The 21,108-nt window shown below is 35.5% G+C and overlaps 1 protein-coding gene across 1 annotated transcript in view; it reads right to left on the reverse strand.

The window, feature by feature from the left end:
• LOC123549083 (A disintegrin and metalloproteinase with thrombospondin motifs 18-like) overlaps positions 1 to 21,108 on the reverse strand; it is a 106,226-nt gene that overhangs the window by 61,198 nt on the left and 23,920 nt on the right. The window contains exon 3 of the mRNA XM_053546759.1: positions 4,727 to 5,049. Within this exon, the coding sequence (XP_053402734.1) occupies positions 4,727 to 5,049 (323 nt within the window). The remainder of the gene's footprint in view (positions 1 to 4,726; positions 5,050 to 21,108) is intronic.

The following is a 21,108-nucleotide window of genomic DNA, read 5'->3' on the forward strand; positions in this document are numbered from 1 at the left end:
AATTAAAAAGAACCCAAAGGACTTTAAATGAAGTGAAATGAGAAAAAAGGAACTCCACTGCATCTTTTATATACAATCTGCAAAACCAATAGGTATGGTCTTTATGATTCATCAACGGTTGTATATCTCAAGTAAAAAAAAAAAATGGAATGTATTAGAAAATGGAACAGTTTATGAAATATAATAGAACCAGACAAGAGAAAAAAATAAATATCTGAAGTTATAAAATAATAACATAAAATACCTTTGTTACTGTTGTAAATAAAAACAATTAAAAACTATGTACATTTTTAAAAAAAAAAATCCATTTTTCAATCCTTAACTGCACTTTAAGTCTTTGCTTTAAAAAATGTTGAAAGTGATTTTTATCAGTTTTTGTTGTCAGTTTCTTGTCAGTTATTTTATTTTATTTTTTTTGTAACATATTGATAGAGGATATTTATTCACAACCCTCTCATTATTAAACAATTTACAATTTTTAACAGTTTAATTATGTTTTCAATGTTATCTCAAATATATATTAATGGCGTATTAATAATTTCCATTAACATTTGAAGAGGCCTAAATTACTCACAAAATATGCATTATGCAAGTCAATTCAAGTAAAAAAGCATCAATATTTCCTATCTCAGTATCAAGACAGAGTGATACAATCAGATACACTTTAGATTGAAAAAAGAGACAAGTTTTTTTTAATTTTCACTAACCCAAAATTTACAGAAATCTTGAAAATTTCACTACAGCGTGATTTTGTATTTTGAGAAACAAATTGCCACTGTAGTCATTTGTTAGTTGTTTCTACCCGCTTCGCCCAGCCCCATTCCTTTTTCCAAAAACTGTCTCCAATACTGCAGATATTCATAAAACAACAAAATTATAACAATTTGGTAAGAACCAAAATCGACTACTCAAATTAAAATATACTTAAAACCACAAGATTATTTTAATCTGATCTAAAAAAAAAAATATGAAGTGTTATCAAAACAGTAGTCATGTGCGACATTCCCACTTTGAAGAGGGTCCCTCATCTTTCGCTGGTAGTGTGCACGTAGAAAACTTCAAAGAACTTGTAATTAATTTATTAATGACATATCTTGATAATTCATGTAATACATAACAATTTTGAGATAGCAGACTGTATTCCAAACAGAAGCTATCAATTCTAACATTACGTCTGCTGCAGCAGAAGAAATGTAACCCATTCCTCAATGCACAAAATTATCAATTTTGATGCACAAAACTATCCATTTAATCCAAAAAATGTAATAACTTATTATTTTTGCCAAGCTGAAATAATATATCAGAATTAGGTTTATATTATAAGAAGAGTCTTTATTTAGGCTAAAAATGCTACTTTGGCACGGAAACAGAATTTTTATGAAGATCAGTATGTCGGACAAAATGAACGCGGGTGTTCTGGATTTGAGGGTGGCATTTTTTAATTTGAAATTAAACATTTGCTGGCTTTAAAGCAATTTTTCAACAATATTTCAGTTAAATAACTAGAGCAGTCTGTTTCTCTATCCAGTGTTTCACACTGCTGAATGTTCACAGCATCTAAATGACAACTTCTCAACATGAATCAGATGGGGGGGGGGGGGGGGGGGGTACAATGCTTCAAACGTGAAAGTATGAGCTTCTAACATTATTAGTCTTGGGTGTTGTAAAGAAATCTCTCAGTTTTTGTGCAGATAAAAAACAATACGTTTTTGTTCAAACTTACTGTCCCGATTAAACGTGACACATGAATAATCTAAACAATCTTGACAGGTGTTTTGAGGACCAATTCATTTATAATAATTGTTCAAACAATATAATTTATATCAACATTATACTTAGCAATTTATCAATGGCCTGCCTTTTCTTTCTATTAAACAGAATTCTGTATTCTGTATTTTAGAGGGTTTGTATATTTGATTTTTATTTAACAATGTTTTTCTACAGTATATCAGTAAACCTGCATTCCCTATGATTACCAATTCTCTGCAATAGCTAACAACTTCCCCTTGTCAACTGAAAGTGGGGATAGTCCAATTAGTTGACTGTGCCACAGAGAATACTTTTTTATAGGTGATATCTTATTTCCATGGTATAAAGGTTTCACAATGACAAAATACAAGTCTATAAAACTTGAACCTGACCGCCAAATGAAAAAAGGTGGAGAATAAATGACTTCAGTAACTGTACACAGCAAAATCACAGGAAATCTTCACCTTGCTCAAGGATCAAATCCGCAACCTCTTGATTCACAGTTCTACCTTCAGAGCTGAATGATTTAGTAAGTGGGCATCTGGTTTTGAAACACACACTTTACAGTAATTCAAAAAAAAATCTGTTACTGTAATTAATGGCGACACTGATAACACTTGCTTTCAGCTCAGTGAACAATGTCTAACTCTTTAGCAAAACAATTCTTTATACCAATCATATAACTCATTGTTTCCTATTGTAACACTAAAAACTTTATTCTTTTTTTTTCTGATTTCCTACTGATTACAGTATGGTACCTAACATACCATTTAGGGCTGTATACCCATGTAAACACAGCGTAACTTCCAATTAATTTAACCACTGTTAAAATCATTTGGCAATTAATTGTTCTAATTGCAATATAAAACCTGTCAATTTGAAAGACGAACCCTATCTTAGATATATCATTGATTCCATAAGGTTTCACATTTCCCTGTTTTCAATATATAACATTAACTTGTTTAAATAAGTGTTTTATTTGAGGCAATGACATTTGACCTAACCAGGTCACTATCCAGTTGCAAATCTGCTACTGTCATGTCAATAAATCATTTGATTCCACCATTCATCATAGTTTACATGTCAACCTCCTATATTGTATGATTTATTTTCTGTAATCAATACCTGATTAATAATAAATTTCATTAGAAAGATATGTTTTGGCTGACAGGGTAATTTTCATAGAAAAGTCCTCAAAAACTGCAATACCCTTTCAACAAGGCACGCAGTTCAGTAGGTCAAGGTCAGTGTGATTAACTGGTATTTTTTTATCATTTCTAACACAAGATCAAAGTGAAGGATATCTTTCTATACTTCCTCAGCCTATGGAAAAGAATCTTGATTATTTGAAGCCCTTCCTCGCTAATGTATTTCATATCCAAATGGAAACTGCTAAACAATACCTCGCTAATTTGTCAAGCCCAGTCATTTTGTACAGCTTATCTGACAATCTCATGGACAAATGTATACTAGAAATGGAGATGGGTACCCAGATCATACCAGCTATAAATAAGTCATAGAGCAGGACAATTTGCAAATGTACTTCCCAAATGGAAACTAATAAACAGCACCTCATTAATGTAATATCATACCCAAATAGAAACTAATAAGCTGCTATTCATTTCTTGAGTAAAAACACTTAACAAAGTTAATACTTTGAAGTATCAAATAACTAGTAGCTTAAGTTACTACCTACAAACCTCTTGACTGGAGTAATGTATAAATTATAAGACCTCAAAGTATCTGAGTGAGCTTTGGTACACAAACACATAATATAAGAATGTAAAAGCCTGTTTTGTGGCTTTCATAAAAGATCAAAGTGGATGACTGAAAAAAATTGCTTCACTAAAATTTTCTTACTCTGCACAAAAGATAACAACTACAACAAAAACTTCTGTTTTTCAAAATTACGTACTTAGTGAACTGACGGATCAATTAAGATTAAATTTTGATAATTTTCCATTAATAAAAATAAAGTTGCTGACCAGATTTTTAATAATAACAACTACACGTCAATTTATCAAGCATCTGAAGTACACAGAATACCAATACCTGTCTCTTTTATTTCAAGACACATATCATAACATTATTAAAACCATTAGTGTTTATGACAACAAATCTTTATAAATTAAACAATCTTTTTATCGGGACAGTGAGTCACTGTTACACAGGACTTCAAAGTAGTCGTAAATCATCGTATAATTGCTTGTAAGTATCTAAAGTAGACGTCTTTTCAATGACTGATATATTACGAGAAGACAAATCGGTAAAATATCACAAGGACCAAACGGGGGATTACTTTCACGTCGATTGAAGTGTTAAGCTAGGGCTGTCAACGACAACGATATTTACACCTATGGGGGAGATCGCGGAATCATCTGTTATAGTATCACAAACTGTAGTAATGATCACAAATCATAGTAACGTCACTGCTAACATGGTATGATAAGTATGTGACCAGCAAAAAGATATATCTCCATGTTGATCTACCATACTTGCAATGTAAACACTTTTACAGACGCATTCAGTCAGTAAATCAACTTCAAAACTCGACAAAATATCTCAATAAAAAAGATGTGTGGTATGAACTTTTAAGAAATGTATTAAACTTGCTATTAACTCAAGGCAGAAATTTTTAATTTCTTAGAAGTACCATAATAATTTTCTAAATCTGTCAAACATGTGCTCTTCCAGGGGCAACCACAGATATAACCTAGCATTTGTTATCCAGTAAAAAACATACTGTAACAGGACACGAAATTTTACAATCTTTCTTCCAGTAAAATGTGCAGGGGACATTTCCATCCCTATCAGCCTCTTCTTTCACAGAAGTTTATAAAGAGTTCACCTTCCTTTTAGATCACAAAATCTTGTTATGACACTAGTTAGTCTTGAAACCTCATGGGGATGAAGCCTCAATGCTTACTGTTACAAAGCTAAAATATATAAACTAGTAATTTAACTGTAACGTACTTACCAGACCATTACAGAGAGAGAAGGCAGCCGGGGCTCCGTCATGGGACACTACCTCTCCTTTGTACAAACATTCTATATCTGTGATGTCATCACTTTCAACTGTGACATCATCGGTCATGTTATCTGCATTTCCATGGCGATGATAGATTTTGAAGCTGGGAGCCAGCAAGTCCAGATTTGGCTTAAGCTTGACATGGAAGGTGTCCTGATGTGTGGTGATGTTAATGAAGACTTCGGACGTAATGCTTCGTCGTTGTCGAATGTTTGATATAGAAATATCTGCACTGTCATGTTGAAAGACTTTGGGTAGAACAACTTCAAACTCTGAAATATATTGTGAGAGTACACTGCATTGAACATTCTTTAAAGTCTTTATGGCAATTGACCTTCCATCATTTTTTATAACTTAGAATCACATGTCTAGTCAAGGCAATGTGCTGAAGGGAATACAATCAAACTTTGTTATCTCAGACTCAACGGGACCAGAAAAAGAATATGGCCAAAACCCGACGATGAGGTCGAGCAAAGGGTGATGTTCAATCTATCTGAGTCCGAGCTAACAAAGTTTTAGTAACTTTTATGTTTTCCTTTCAAATGTGTCTCTCTGCTTACAGGAAGATGTAAAATGAAACAATGCTTGCACATTGCCAACAAAAGTTATTCTGTGTCTTTAAACGATTTAATATTAGCTTTAAATGGGAAAAAACTATATCATCATGTTATTACTTGACAACACCTGATGCTGAAATAATGTTACAACAAAAAAGTACAAAATAAAAAAATCCTTAACATTAGTTTGTGGTTTATAACACCAAACATATGCAAGTTACATAACATTTTTACTGTTTAAATTACTTGTCACAAGATAATTTTCAAAACGTAAGAATCCTCTTCTTACACTAAATTAAACACTAACAAAGAATGGCGACAGTTTTCATTCCTAGTATGTGAGAAATATGTATGATATACACAGATCCTGTCTCGTTAACGAATCAAATTGTAATTTAGTAAGGTTGGTAGAACTTGTTCTGCATTTTGAGATCATTTAAAAACAATCAAAAGCACAGTGACTGCAGTGGATGTACTTGGTTCACTGGGTCATTAAACATTCTTGGTATGTTTTTTGCTGCAGACAAGACATGGAAACATGCATCTTTGGCAACAGATTCTTGTAAATCAAAATAAGTGAAAAGAAGCCAATGAATATTTAATCAAGGTTTCAAGGACACAGGAAACCACAGAATGAGATTTAACAGAAAGATGAAGAGGACTGCTATTATTTAACACTAAGGGCAGTGGCAGATCCAGGATATTGGTTTAAGGGGGAGAGTTTCTAAGGAGAGTCTAGAGGCATGCATCCTCCATAAAGTTTTGGCATGTATACCTAAGCCGGTCTAATCTGACATATATTTGATAGGGTATATTTGATAAGAGTTTGAACATGCCATCTAAATTTGTAGATTTTCAAGAAAGCAATTTGACCAAGTTAATATCTTAGTTCGGCTTTCGTCTGGTCCCTCCACTTTAGCAATTAGGTAACTGGAAATATGACTATAGGACAAGGATGTCCCAGCTGTGTGATGGTGGAACACAAAGTGTGAATCCTGTAAATGCATTCTGATGAAAGAACACAAAATTAAATGTATACTGAACATTGGGACTTAATAATTAAAATTAATTTAAAGTTTTATTTTATGTTTAAACAAAGAAGTATACAATACACAGAATGGCAACTGGCTGTAATCTCGCGTGAGCTTGTGTCAGAGCGTGATTCGGCGTTATCTTAGTAAAAACAAACATCGGCGAGCCTGGAGTTACAATCTGTACCTTTAAAACTACATTCAAAATACATGTTAGCTTCTAAAACAAAATTAGTTCAATGTGAAATGGTCTTAAGACACAACATACACATTTTTTGCCATCGAAAGAAGCGTGGTCATACGGTGATAATTATTTTATTGAATAATTGCTTTCGCATACAAAATGGTGCGTGGAGAAAGCACCACTTCCGGTAAACGAGATGTCATTTCCGTTATCACGGGATGTTGGCAAGATTTGCTATATATGCCTTTCAAGTTGCTGATCTATTTATTTTTATAGCTCTTTGGTTTAAATGATAAAATATTACATCATGATCCTATTTTAAGGGTGAAAGGTTGTACTTAGTTAAATGATTCCTTCTATTCATATAACAAGAGGGCCATGAAGGCCCTGTATTGCTCACCTGACCTATTGACCTAAGATCATCAAGATTAACATTCTGACCAAGTTTCGTTAAGATATGGTCATAAATGTGGCCTGTAAAGTGTTAACTAGCTATTCCTTTGATTTGACCCCGTGACCTAGTTTTTGACCCGACATGACCCAGATTCGAACTTGACCTAAAGATCATCAAGTTTAACATTCTGACTAAGTTTCATGAAGATACAGTCATAAGTGTGGCCTCTAGAGTGTTAACAAGCTTTTCCTTTGATTTGACCTGATGACCTAGTTTTTGACCTGACATGACCCAGATTCGAAATTGTCCTAAAGATCATCAAGTTTAACATTCTGACTAAGTTTCATGAAGATAGTCATAAAAATGGCCTCTAGAGTGTTAACAAGCTTTTCCTTTGATTTGACCTGGTGACCTAGTTTTTGATCCCACCTAACCCAGATTTGATCTTGAGCTATAGATTATCAAAATTAACATTTTGACCAGGTTTCATTAAGATATGGTCATAAATGTGGCCTCTACAGTGTAAAAGAGCTTTTCCTTTGATTTGACCTAGTGACCTAGTTTTTGATCCTACATGACCCAGATTCAAACTGGATCTTAAGATCATCAATATTAACATTCTGACCAAGTTTCATGAAGATACAGTCATAAATGCGGCCTCTACAGTGTTAACAAGCTTTTCCTTTGATTTGACCTTGTGAACTAGTTTTTGATCCCAAATGACCCAATATCGATCTTGTCAAAGATTTTATTGAGGGTAACATTCTGACCAAGTTTCATTAAGATTGGGCTAAAAATGTGACCTCTAGAATGTTAACAAGCTTTTCCTTTGATCTGACCTGGTGACCTAGTTTTTGACCCCAGATGACCCAATATCAAATTTGTCCAAGATTTTATTGAGGGTAACATTCTGACCAAGTTTCATTAAGATTGCGCTAAAATTGTGACCTCTAGAGTGTTAACAAGCTTTTCCTTTGATTTGACCTGGTGACCTAGTTTTTGACCCCAGATGACCCAATATCGAATTTGTCCAAGATTTTATTGAGGGTAACATTCTGACCAAGTTTCATTAAAATTGGGCCAAAATTGTGACCTCTAGAGTGTTAACAGTCAAATTGTTGACGACGGACGGACGACGGACACAGAGCGATCACTAAGCTCACCTTTGAGCACTTTGTGCTCAGGTGAGCTAAAAATTATAGACCTGATAAAACTGATATATCATCTTTGACCTCTAAGTGTGATCCTGACTTCTGCGCTTTAAGTCTAAGTCTTGTACTTGACACACCATCTTATTATGCTGAATGTCTGTGCCAAATTATCTGAATATGCGTATATGTCTATAAAAAAGCAAATGTTATAGATCGAAAAAGAAAAACAAAGTACAATCTTTTACCTGTTTGTGTGACCTAGACCTTTGAGCTAGAGGTCTAGGTTTCAAACACAATACAATATTCATCTAGTAATTGTTAATGTTTGTGCAAAGTTATATAAATATTCATCCATTTATATAAATGTTATAGTCGTAAGAACTTTGACCACTAATGGTGACCTTGACCTTTTAGCAAGGGATCTAGCTCTTGTATGCAACACACTGTCCAACTAGAGATGCTTTTGAGAAAAGCACATGTCTCCCACAACTGCCTATCATCTTTCGCATGCGCTTTTGTGCACCCAAAGTGTACCCTATAATACTAATTTCGCATGCGCTTTCATGCAGGCAAAACGCACCCTATACTTCTAATGAGTAGTATAGGGCGCATTTTGCCTGTACGAAAGCGCATGCGAATTGAGGATTTTTCGGTAATTCAAGGGCCATAATTCCAAAGTCCCTGGGCCGATTTGGCTAGTTATTGAACTTGGCCGAAGTCTTATGATCAGACACATTTTGTTCAAGTTTGGTGACGATCGGGTGAGAAATGTTCAACTTAGAGTGCGGACAAGCTTTGTGACAGACAGACACACAGACAGACACACAGACAGGAGTAAATCCATATGTCTCCCACACCACTGTGTGGTGGGAGACATAATTATAGTGAATGTTTGTGCCAAGGCACTTGAATATCCATCAGTTCATACACAATTATAGACCAGCTAGAAAAAATACTGTAAATCTTTTTCTTAATGTGACCTTGACTTTTAAGGTAGGGGCATGGGTCTTCAAAATATCATATCGCCTAGTTTTGCTGAATGTTTGTGCAAAGTTATTTTAATATCCATACATGCATAAAAAAGATTTAGTGTGGCCAAGAAAAATGACTTAAATCTTTGCCTTTAAATGTGACCTTAACCTTTTAGCTAGGAGTCTAAATGTTGTCTTGTTATGGTAGTCAATTATGCCAAGTAATATTTCAAAATAAGACAAAGTTATAGGCCAGACCCAATTTTGTGCACAAAAAATCTTAGGCTTGGACAAATGCACAAGAATGGACTAAATACGCCCCATTTTGTATGAATCGGTGGCTAAAAATACTACTCATATAAATATTTAAACTGATATAAAGTTCTGTAAGTGGAGTGAGCCAAAAACTTTGACTAAAATTACTGATGTCTTAATTTTAGTCTATGATAAATGCATGCTCACCGCATATGCACCAGCTGCACCCCAACCCTCAATTTTTGCCCTTATAGGACAAACTGTTTTAGGTAGGATTAGTATGAGTTTAAGCGACAGTTTTCAGACAACCTACCTCATGTTCCAGGATTCCATACAAGTAATAACTTGTTTCCTACACCTTTCTAACAACTTCCTTATACCTACATGAAGCAATGGTTGGGGAGGCAAGTCTCAAGTTAAAATATTGTGTTTCACATATCATCATGGAAACATTATAACTTTTCCTGTTTATCATACTTCTGACCTCCAGATTGGTAGTCGTAAGCATGTCTAACGTATTTTGCTGGGTGTAGAGAAATCCAAACTACAAGTTTTTATTATACAAAAGGTATGAAAACTATGTTGTTACTGTTTCGAATCTTTGTACAAAGGGATAGTTTGCAAAAACAACCAGGCAGTTCTTCAAAAAAATTAATTTTGAAAAAGTCACGGAAAATTGATTCTGCATGCTGTGTTAAAAGAAAAGTATCGGTGTGTTCTGGATGTCAAAAGACTGCCCAGTTAGTTACAATTCTTAACCCTTAGCCTGCTAAAATTCTAAAATAGACTGGTCCATTATTCAATTTGGGCAATACCATTTATTATTCATAGGGGTGTTCACTGAAAATTTACTGACTGAATAGCGAACAGTGCAGACCATGATCAGACTGCACGGATGTGCAGGCTGATCTTGGTCTGCACTGGTCGCAAAGGCAAACCAATTGCCGCCAGCAGGCTAAAGGTTAAAATTCAATGTTCAGCTGGAGAGTGCTGTCCCTTACAGACAAAACTACATGCTTGCTTAATCCAGAAATATATAACCATGACTCAAACTGATCAAAAAACCATGTTATTATCACACAGAGTCTATGCTTATATTGGCAATTAATATCTGAGGTTGATCTTCACTGCAGTGAAAAAACAGACCACAAATATGACTGATTCAATATCCAGCATCTTTTATGTAGTTTTGAGAAAAACCACAAACATTTCACTAATGCACCTAAAAATAAGAAAAAAAAACTTAAAATTCTTGCTATTCTGGGGTGCATGTCATGTTTTATTGATAATTGATAATTTCATATGAATGAATACAAAAATCTTGGATATAATTTATTATTCACTGGCTCCATAAACATCTGTCAGAAAGGTCATTATATCTTTCTTAATTATTTTGCACCCTTTCCATCTACAGTCTATTTTACATGACAAACTAATATTAAAACTGTTATGGTGCATTATAATAATAATTACTGTTATCTCTTAACATAAAAATGCAAAGCACATTACTAGCAAATGAATCACCTTTAAGTGTACATTTATTCATGTTTTATTTTATTTTGCTGCATGAGAAACTTCAATATGACTATTATACAAAACAAGAGGGCCATGAAGGCCCTGTATCGCTCACCTGACCTATTGACCTAAAGATCATCAAGATAGTTTCATTAAGATATATTCATACAGGTGGCCTCTAAAGTGTTAACTTACTTTTTCTTTGATTTGACTTGGTGACCTAGTTTTTGACGCCACATGACCCAGATTCGAACCTGACCTAAAGATCATCAAGATTAACATTCTGACTAAGTTTCATGAAGATATAGTCATAAATGTGGCCTCTAGAGTGTTAACAAGCTTTTCCTTTGATTTGACCTGGTGACCTAGTTTTTGACTCCACCTGACCCAGATCTGAACTTGACCTATTGATTATCAAGATTAAAATTCTGACCAAGTTTCATTAAGATATGGTCATAAATGTGGCCTATAGACTGTAAACTAGTTTTTCCTTTGATTTGACCTGGTGACCTCGTTTTTGAAACTACATGAACCAGATTCAAACTGGACTTCGAGGTCATCATGACTAACATTCTGACCAAGTTTCATGAAGATACAGTCATAAATGTGGCCTCTACAGTGTTAACAAGTTTTTCCTTTGATTTGACCTGGTAACCTAGTTTTTTACCCCAGATGACCCAATATCAAATTCATCCGAGATTTTATTCAGGGTAACATTCTGACCAAGTTTCATTCAGATTGGGCCAAAATTGTGGCCTCTATAGTGTTATCTAGCTTTCCCTTTGATTTGACCTGATGACCTGGTTTTTGACCCCCAGATGACCCAATATCAAATTCATCCAAGATTGTATTGAGGGTAACATTCTGACCAAGTTTCATTAAGATTGGGCCAAAATTGTGACCTCTAGAGTGGTAACAAGCTTTTCCTTTCATTTGACCTGGTGACCTAGTTTTTAACCCTAGATAACCCAATATCGAATTCGTCCAAGATTTTATTGAGGGTAACATTCTGAGCAAGTTTCATTAAAATTGGGCCAAAATTGTGACCTCTAGAGTGTTAACAAGCTTTTCCTTTGATTTCAGCTGGTGACCTAGTTTTTTATCCCAGATGACCCAATATCAAACTCATCCAAGACTTTATTGAGGGCATCATTTTGGCCAAGTTTCATCAAGTTTGGGACAAAATTGTGACCTCTAGAGTGGTAACAAGCTTTTCCTTTGATTTGACCTGGTTACCTGGTTTTTGACCCAACATGACCCAATATCAAACTCGTCCAAGATTCTATTGAGGGTAATATTCTGACCAAGTTTCATTAAGGTTGGGCCAAAATTGTGACCTCTACAGTGTTAACAAGCTTTTCCTTTGATTTGACCTGGTGACCTAGTTTTTGACCCCAGATGACCCAATATCTAACTCGTCCAAGATTGAATTGAGGGTAACATTCTGAGCAAGTTTCATTAAGATTGGGTCAAAATTGTGACCTCTAGAGTGTTAACAGTCAAATTGTTGACAACGGATGATGGACGGACGGACGACGGACAACTGACAATGGACGACGACAGACGATGGACACAGGGCGATCACAAAAGCTCACCTTGAGCACTTTGTGCTCAGGTGAGCTAAAAATATTACTGGTATACAGTCCAACTTTGTGAGCTCAAACTCGCTGGGACCTAGGAAATTTATCTGCGTGTTTGGCAGTTCCAGTCCACCAAGTTTATGTTTATGCCATTAATAGTAATAGGTTGACTCACCAGCCTCAGAAACATATAGATCTACTGCATTTCTTATCACATTAATTATTTTAATTAAAGAATATAATTTATGAACACACTGTAACAATTTCTGATTCTACCATATTTATGCTAATTCGAAGCAATCCAGTGAAAGATGCGAAAAACTCATAATTATTTACTATTTATTATTTCTTTTTTTAAGGAGTGGGACATGAAGTTTAATTTTTTTGTCAAGACAAATGAATGGAATATTTTCCATTAAGATTTAACTAAAATTGATGATGGCTGGCAATAAGACAACTTTCATGTGTTGCTGTAGCCTCATATATAATGTACTAAATACCTAATTTTCCTGGTGACATGAATTACAAAACCAGTCAAGTTCACACAAATTTTACTGATTACACAGTAAGCAAAATGATATTTTGGTTTAAACAATATTTTATTCATATATATTTACAACATGAAACATTACGTAGTTACGTAGTTACAGCATGAAGGATTGAGTAGAAAGCCAAGCTTATTTGAAACTCTCTCCTTAAATGATATTTTGCTGTGTCTTCTGGATAATGCACATTTTAACAACCGAAGATGCTGAGCAGTAACAAAAAACTGTTGACAATACACTTGATCACCTGTTTTAATTAACTCTCAAGCATTTTTTTCTGTTTAATGTGTCTGCATTGTTTTTTTTTTTCTCTTTTATACAATGTGCTATAAAAGCTAATCATAATAAAATTATAGCTTCATTTAATTACTGTGAGTAGAATAGTCTCTAAACCTTTCTGTTACAGCTACTGCAAACTTATCAGTTCTTAAAAACAGCCCTTATTTTTGCTAGTGTTCAGATGGAAATCTAAGGTCCAAGGTTATCATAAAACTGAGATTGCAGACCAGTCCTAAGTCAAAGATTTGAATGGTTACGTCTGCCCACAGCTTTGAAATTAAGCTGCAATGTGCCTGGTCTCTGAAACCTAGTTTTATAACTTCTGTCTAAGCAGGAAGCACACCCAGTTATTAATAACAGCTGGATGTAAACCCATGATCTCTTTTTTTGAAATCACAATTCCTTTCCTTTCGTAAATGAAGCTTTTATTCTTTAAACTGGAGCTGTTTATGAAATGGAAATGCCCATATGATGGCCTGTTAGGGGTACACAGGTGTAGTGACCCTGACCTTTGACCTAATTCCAGTACAATAGAAGTCATCTACTGAAATTTGACAATGATGCTAATATATCCAACATCATTTCAATATCAATGTCACTGTGATCTTGACATTTAGGTAACTGGCTTTCAACATAGCCATGACCTTGACCTTTGACCTAATGAATGTAAAACAAGGAGTGATCCAATGCCCACACAAATGTTAAGACGTTAAATGGCCAAAGGCCCAAGAATTCTCAAGCTTAGCTGATAAGAACCATTTTTGTCTCTGTATGTCACTGACACATAGACCTTTGACATACTTAATTGTCCCTTTAAACAGTATGGGTCATCTGCTGACCAAAGGCAAACATCCTATGAAGTTTGACCTCTGTATACCCAAGTTTTTTCCAGTTTTATACCTAAGTACTTGACATTTGAACTTAAAAATGGTAAGACTCATCTTCTGACTACCCACAATAATGCTTTGAGATTTAACTGGCCATAGCCCAAGTGTTCTGCACCAACTGATAAAAAAAATTTTTACTTATAAGGTCACTATGACCTTGACCTTTGAGAAGGAATGTCACTACTCAAAAATAAAAATGTTTACCAAGATATTATAATAATATGATATAAGTAAGTGGGGGTTGGGGGGTAGAGGCAAAAATAGGAAGGAGTATGTATGTGTGTGTGTTCAGTTTAACGTCTTTTTCAACAATGGGAGGGGGATGTTATAGGAGTGTAAAGGTGGGGTGGGCAGGGGGTAGATGAAATGTGCGTAGCAGTAAGATGGATAACTGAGAAGCACGCCACAAAACTTTAACCAACACTATTATGAATCTGGCCCTTGTGACCTTGACCTTTGAGGTACCTGGCCCTAAACTAATAGATGTCTGCCCACGCTCCCTTTACTATGATCATTCCTTATTTGAAGCCAATGATTATCATGGGGACAGAACTTAACATACAGCACAATTACAAAATTTGACCCATGTGACCTTGGCCTTCTGGATACCTGACCCTAAACTACAAGATGTCTGCCCCTAACCAAGATCAAACCTAATATGAAGTTTAATGATAATAAGGGTTGTAGGTAAGAAGATATAGTGAAACTGAGATGTGTGCCATAGAACTTCAAGCTGAATGCAACAGCTATGCCCGGCCAAGACAGAGGCCAACACCAGGTTAAGTACAATAGCCCTCCTTATTCTTCAAACAGTCAAGCTAAGAAGACAAAATATTTGATATAACTTCTTGAGTGCATTTTCTGCAGTGTGGGACACAGCCAAATGATATAATTATAGCTAATTGAATCCCGTAAATGATGTAAGCTGCCTGTGTTAACAGGTGGGAAAACCTTTATCCCGGCAGTCTTACAGGCACATTTTCAACACTGAACGATAGTCTCTTAACGTATATTCTTTTATTAATATTTTTCATGAAAATGAGTTCAAAATGTAGTTTGTACCTGAAGCTTTGAATTCTTCAGAATAATATTATGAGATTCCAAAATGTATGTTATAGTAAAACTTGTATGCCATAAACTCAAATATACCATAAGTTACATTTTTAAAACACCATCCTGAGGTATCAAAAATCAGAGCATGCCACACTTTAAAATACACTTGTAACACCTAGACTGGTATTAGACATGTTGATACGCATGTATGTAGTACCCTGGTTAAAATTCTTGTCAAACTTATAGTCATGTTCACAGGTTTTCTATGTAGCCATATAGGATTTCTGTATGAAGGCAATACACATGTACACAAATTGTCGATATTTATAGACATATACACAATCAGTCTATATCTAGGCATATAATTATACAAATACCAATGTTTTCTATATGTGCACAGAGATATACACATGTACCAGAGTTTTCTACATGTTAGCATGTACACAGGTAGGTACCAAGGTTTTCTATATGTATTAAGCATGTTCACATGTACCAAAGTTTTCTATATGTAAGCATGTACATAGATACCAAGGTTTTCTATATGTAAGCATGTACACAGGTGCCAAGGTTTTCTGAATGTAAGCATGTACACAGGTGCCAAGGTTTTCTGTATGTAAGCATGTACACAGGTGCCAAGGTTTTCTGTATGTAAGCATGTACACAGGTGCCAAGGTTTTCTGTATGTAAGCATGTACACAGGTGCCAAGGTTTTCTGTATGTTAGCATGTACACAGGTGCCAAGGTTTTCTGTATGTAAGCATGTACACAGGTACCAAGGTTTTCTATATGTAAGCATGTACACAGGTACCAAGGTTTTCTGAATGTAAGCATGTACACAGGTACCCAGGTTTTCTATATGTAAGCATGTACACAAGTACCAAGGTTTTCTATATGTAAGCATGTACACAGGTGCCAAGGTTTTCTGAATGTAAGCATGTACACAGGTGCCAAGGTTTTCTGAATGTAAGCATGTACACAGGTACCAAGGTTTTCTATATGTAAGCATGTACACAGGTGCCAAGGTTTTCTGAATGTAAGCATGTACACAGGTGCCAAGGTTTTCTGTATGTAAGCATGTACACAGGTGCCAAGGTTTTCTGAATGTAAGCATGTACACAGGTGCCAAGGTTTTCTGTATGTAAGCATGTACACAGGTGCCAAGGTTTTCTGTATGTAAGCATCAACAGTACACAGGTGCCAAGGTTTTCTGTATGTAAGCATGTACACAGGTGCCAAGGTTTTCTGTATGTAAGCATGTACACAGGTGCCAAGGTTTTCTGTATGTAAGCATGTACACAGGTGCCAAGGTTTTCTGTATGTAAGCATGTACACAGGTACCAAGGTTTTCTATATGCAGGCCGCATGTACACATGTACCAGGGTTTGGTACCGAAGTTTTCTATATGCAAGCATGTACACAGGTACCAAGGTTTTCTGTATGTAAGCACTTACACAGGTACCAAGGTTTTCTATATTTTCTATTTTTTGACTTTCTAGAACAAAGAACAGTAATGAAAATCTTCCTTTAAAACATTGTAGTGCTGAGAGAGTAGTCCAGAACACAAACAGAGACAGGAGGGACGTGAGAATCCTCTTCAGTTCCAGACGTATATCAAAGAAGTACCTGAGAAGCAGACGCATTCTAAATGATACATTTTGTATACTAGGTACAATACAAAAAATTCTTGTAGCTAATCCAACAAAATAAACACACCTGTATGATCTAGTGATGAGTTAATGATGAAATATTTAGTCTGATGAAAATCTACCGATTCTCTCAAAAATTGTCTTGTATCAAAAAATGCTTATTTGCATCATTTTAGGTCTTATTTTTCACAATTTGTTATCTATCACACATTTATTTGTATAGCCTAAAATTTCCTCTGAACTTCTTAAATTAGGTTCTGGAATTATTACTGTCTGATCTTCCTAATCTACAATAGGTTTTTATATAAATTGCTGAATTTGCTGCTTCACACTGCTGGATCTAGATTTAAACTTTAATCATTCTAAAAAGTCTCCAAGGATGGTAGCAAAATCTTTTTAAATTTTGAGAATATATCTAATTATGTCAATTTATCAACAACAAAAAATTCCCATCTTTAAAATTGAGCACTCACAATTTAAAAAACAAGAGGACCATGATGGTCCTGAATCGCTCACCTATCCCCACATGAACCAGTGTTGAACTGAGTATGACGTCGTTATTTCTATTATTTGACACAGTGACCTAGTTTTTGAGCACATGTGACCTAGATATCATCAAGATAAAAAATTCTGACCAATTTTCATGAAGATCCATTGAATAATATGACCTCTAGAGAGGTCACAAGGTTTTTCTATTATTTGACCTAATGACCTAGTTTTTGAAGGCACCCAACCCACTTTTGAACTATTCCTAGATATCATCAAGGTGAACATTCAGACCAATTTTCATGAAAGATCTCATGAAAAATATGGCCTCTAGAGAGGTCACAAGGTTTTTCTATTTTTCGACCTACAGACCTAGTTTTTGACCGCACATGACCCAGTTACGAACTTGACCTAGATATCATCAAGGTGAACATTCTCACCAATTTTCATGAAGATCCATTGAGAAATATGGCCTCTAGAGAGGTCACAAGGTTTTTCTATTTTTAGACCTACTGATCTACTTTTTGATCACATGTGACCCAGTTTCGAACTTGACCTAGATATCATCAAGATGAACATTCTGATCAATTTTCATGAAGATCTTTTGAAAAATATGGCCTTTAGAGAGGTCACATGGTTTTTCTATTTTTAGATCTACTGACCTAGTTATTGATCGCATGTGACCCAGTTTCGAACTTGACCTAGATATCATCAAGGTGAACATTCTGACTAATTTTCATAAAGATCCCATGAAAAATATGGCCTGTAGAGAGGTCACAAAGTTTTACTATTTTCAAACCTACTGACCTAGTTTTTGACCGCACGTGACCCAGTTTCAAATTTGATCTAGATATCATCAAGGTGAACATTCTGACCAATTTTCATGAAGATCCATTGAGAAATATGGCCTCTAGAGAGGTCACAAGGTTTTTCTATTTTCAGACCTATTGACCTAGTTTTTGACCCCACGTGACCAAGTTTTAAACCTGACCTAGATATCATCAAGATGAACATTCTGACCAATTTTCATGAAGATCCATTGAGAAATATGGCCTCTAGAGAGGTCATAAGGTTTTTCTATTTTTAGACCTACTGACCTAGTTTTTGACCCCACGTGACCCAGTTTCAAACTTGACCTAGATATCATCAAGGTGAACATTCTCACCAATTTTCATGAAGATCCATCGAGAAATATGGCCTCTAGAGAGGTCACAAGGTTTTTCTATTTTTAGACTTACTGACCTAGTTTTTGACCCCACGTGACCCAGTTTCAAACTTGACCTAGATATCATCGACTGTGACTCAATGCAGACTTGGAGCGCCGGTATAAATTACAGTCTCCGGTACATACCGGATTAACTAAATTTGAAAGAAAATATCTTAAATGTATATATTTTGTAACCATGGTGATACTAACCCTAACCTTTAGTCAGTATTTTATGCATATTGTACACTAAATGCATGCGGACATGCAAAAATATGCATATTTTTGCCGTGTGCTACAACTGATAATCACTTTCGGGCATGCGCAGAAGACCGCTCCAAGTCTGCAATGAGTTACATCGGATATCATCAAGGTGAACATTCTGACCAATTTTCATGAAGATCTCATGAAAAATATGGCCTCTAGAGAGGTCACAAGGTTTTTCTATTTTCAGACCTACTGACCTAGTTTTTGACCCCACGTTACCCAGTTTCAAACTGGACCTAGATATCATCAAGGTGGACATTCTGACCAATTTTCATGAAGATCCATTGAGAAATATGGCCTCTAGAGAGGTCACAAGGTTTTTCTATTTTTAGACCTACTGACCTAGTTTTTGACCCCACATGACCCAATTTCGAACTTAACCTAGATATCATCAAGGTGAACATTCTGACCAATTTTCATGAAGATCCCATGAAAAATATGGCCTCTAGAGAGGTCACAAGGTTTTTCTATTTTTAGACCTACTGACCTAGTTTTTAACTGCACATGACCCAGTTTCGAACTTGACCAAGATATCATCAAGATGAACAGTCTGACCAACTTTCATAAAGATCCCATGAAAAATGTGACCTCTAGAGTGGTCACAAGCAAAAGTTTACGCACGCACGGACGCACGCACGCACGCACGGACGCACGACGGACGACGGACGCCACGCGATCACAAAAGCTCACCTTGTCACTTTGTGACAGGTGAGCTAAAAAAACAAAAACAAAAAACATAAATATTTTACATAGATATTGCTTTTAAACCAAGTAAGATATCCTGGAAATTTTATAACAAGAGGGTCATGAAGGCCCTGTATCGCTCACCTGACCTATTGACCTAAAGATCATAAAGATTAACATTCTGTCCAAGTTTCATTAAGATATGGTCATAATTTATTTATTTGGGTTTTACGGCGCACCAACACAGTATAGGTTATATGGCGCCAAACTGGACTACAAGTTTTGGTTCCACATCTCACTTACATCAAAATAAAAACATGGATATGGTCATAAATGTGGCCTTTAAAGTGTTAACTAGCTTTTCCTTTGATTTGACCTGGTGACCTAGTTTTTGACCCACATGACCCACATTCGAACTTGACCTAAAGATCATCAAGATTAATATTCTGACTAAGTTTCATGAAGATACAGTCAAAAATGTGGCCTCTAGAGTGTTAAAAAGCTTTTCTTTGATTTGACCTAGTGACCTAGTTTTTGACCCCACCTGACACAGATTTTAATGTGACCTATACATCATCAAGATTAACATTCGGATCAAGTTTCAATAAGATATGGTCATAAATGTGGCCTCTACAGTGTTAACGAGCTTTTCCTTTGATTTGACCTGCTTGCTAGTTTTTGATCCTCCATGACCCAGATTCAAACTGGACCTTGAAATCATCAAGATTAACATTCTCAACATGTTTCATGAAGATACAGTCGTAAATATCGCCTCTACAGTGTTAACAAGCCTTTCCTTTGATTTGACCTGGTGACCTAGTTTTTGACCCCAGCTGACCCAATATCGAACTCATCCAAGATTTTATTGAGAGTAATATTCTGACCATGTTTCACTAAAATTGGGCCAAAATTGTGACCTGTAGAGTGTTAACAAGCCTTTCCTTAGATTTGACCTGTTGACCTAGTTTTTGAACCCAGATGACCCAATATGAACTCCTCCAAGTTTTAATTGAGTGTAACATTCTGACCAAGTTTCATTAAGATTGGGCTAAAATTGTGACTTCTAGAGTGTTAACAAGCTTTTCCTTTGATTTGACCTGGTGACCTAGTTTTTGACCCCAGTTGACCCAATATCAAATTCGTCCAAGATTTTATTGAGAGTAACATTCTGACCAAGTTTCATTAAGATTGGGCTAAAATTGTGACTTCAAGAGTGTTAACAAGCTTTTCCTTTGATTTGACCTGGTGACCTAGTTTTTGACCCCAGTTGACCCAATATCAAATTCGTCCAAGATTTTATTGAGAGTAACATTCTGACCAAGTTTCATTAAGATTGGGCCAAAATTGTGACCTCTAGAGTGTTAACAGTCAAATTGTTGACGACAGACGGACGACGACGGACACAGGGCGATCACAAAAGCTCACCTTTGAGCTAAAAATCCATTCTCAAATAAAGCTAAAATTGAAGTTTTTAAAAATTTGGTCTCAAAAATATTGAAAAATTTACAATTGAAAAATTACAAATAAAATTGTACTCAATACAAATCAAGAGTTTTTCCAAATTTAACCTTTAGCCTGCTGGCAGCAAGTGATTTGCCTCTGCGACCATTGCAGACCAAGATCAACCTGCATCGTGGTCTGC

Source organism: Mercenaria mercenaria, chromosome 6 (genome assembly GCF_021730395.1).
Source record: "Mercenaria mercenaria strain notata chromosome 6, MADL_Memer_1, whole genome shotgun sequence".
Lineage (NCBI taxonomy): Eukaryota > Metazoa > Mollusca > Bivalvia > Venerida > Veneridae > Mercenaria > Mercenaria mercenaria.